General features: G+C 43.1%; 1 protein-coding gene across 1 annotated transcript; it reads right to left on the bottom strand.

Moving 5' to 3' along the window:
• Positions 1 to 342: 342 nt before the first annotated feature.
• On the bottom strand, positions 343 to 629 carry LOC103311229 (ATP-dependent DNA helicase pif1-like; the record flags this gene model as incomplete). Its single annotated transcript, XM_008190808.1, has 1 exon — positions 343 to 629. A coding segment is annotated over one exon (287 nt), but the record flags the coding sequence as incomplete, so codon positions are not given.
• Between the last annotated feature and the right edge of the window lie 6 nt (positions 630 to 635).

Raw genomic sequence — 635 nt, 5'->3', positions numbered from 1 at the left:
TACACAAGGTTTTAAAAATATTGTGAATATATTTTATTTAATATATATAATACCAAATATTTTGAAGTTACTTCAATAATATTTTCAACGATATATTTGACATGAAACTTTCTTGAGATATTTTGAAAATATTAATATTTTCAATTTGCTGTGTGGGAAGTCACCCAGACTGTCATCATCATCTAGAATTGATCATCGGCCGCCGCATGTAGAACAACGGTGTACCATATTGTGTTTGAAAAATATGTTACACAAGTCAGGTTTAAAGTCACCTAGACTATCATCGGACGTCACCTAAATTATACTTACCATTGTCGACGCTTATTGCATTACAGAACTTACCTGTACACAATGTTCTTGGTGACGAATCGCCCGCTGTCGTCGGCGTACATGCCGACTCTCACGGACTGTGCGTTTCTCACCCTCGAAAACGCTACGTACAGCTGCCCGTGAGTGAAAGGGGGCGACGTCAGTAGCAAACCTACTCTGTCGAACGTCTGGCCCTGCGACTTGTTGATGGTCATGGCGAACGACAACCTCACCGGGAATTGAATGCGCCGCCATATGACGGGCAGGTCGTCCTCAGCGCTGGACGTGAGCGGTATCTTGGGCAGGACGATGACTTTGTCCTGTGG

This window comes from Acyrthosiphon pisum, unplaced genomic scaffold (genome assembly GCF_005508785.2).
Source record: "Acyrthosiphon pisum isolate AL4f unplaced genomic scaffold, pea_aphid_22Mar2018_4r6ur Scaffold_1152;HRSCAF=1627, whole genome shotgun sequence".
In the NCBI taxonomy this organism is placed as follows: Eukaryota; Metazoa; Arthropoda; class Insecta; order Hemiptera; family Aphididae; genus Acyrthosiphon; species Acyrthosiphon pisum.
Note: the sequence above shows the minus strand (reverse complement) of the source record. Positions and strands in the feature narration are given on the sequence as shown.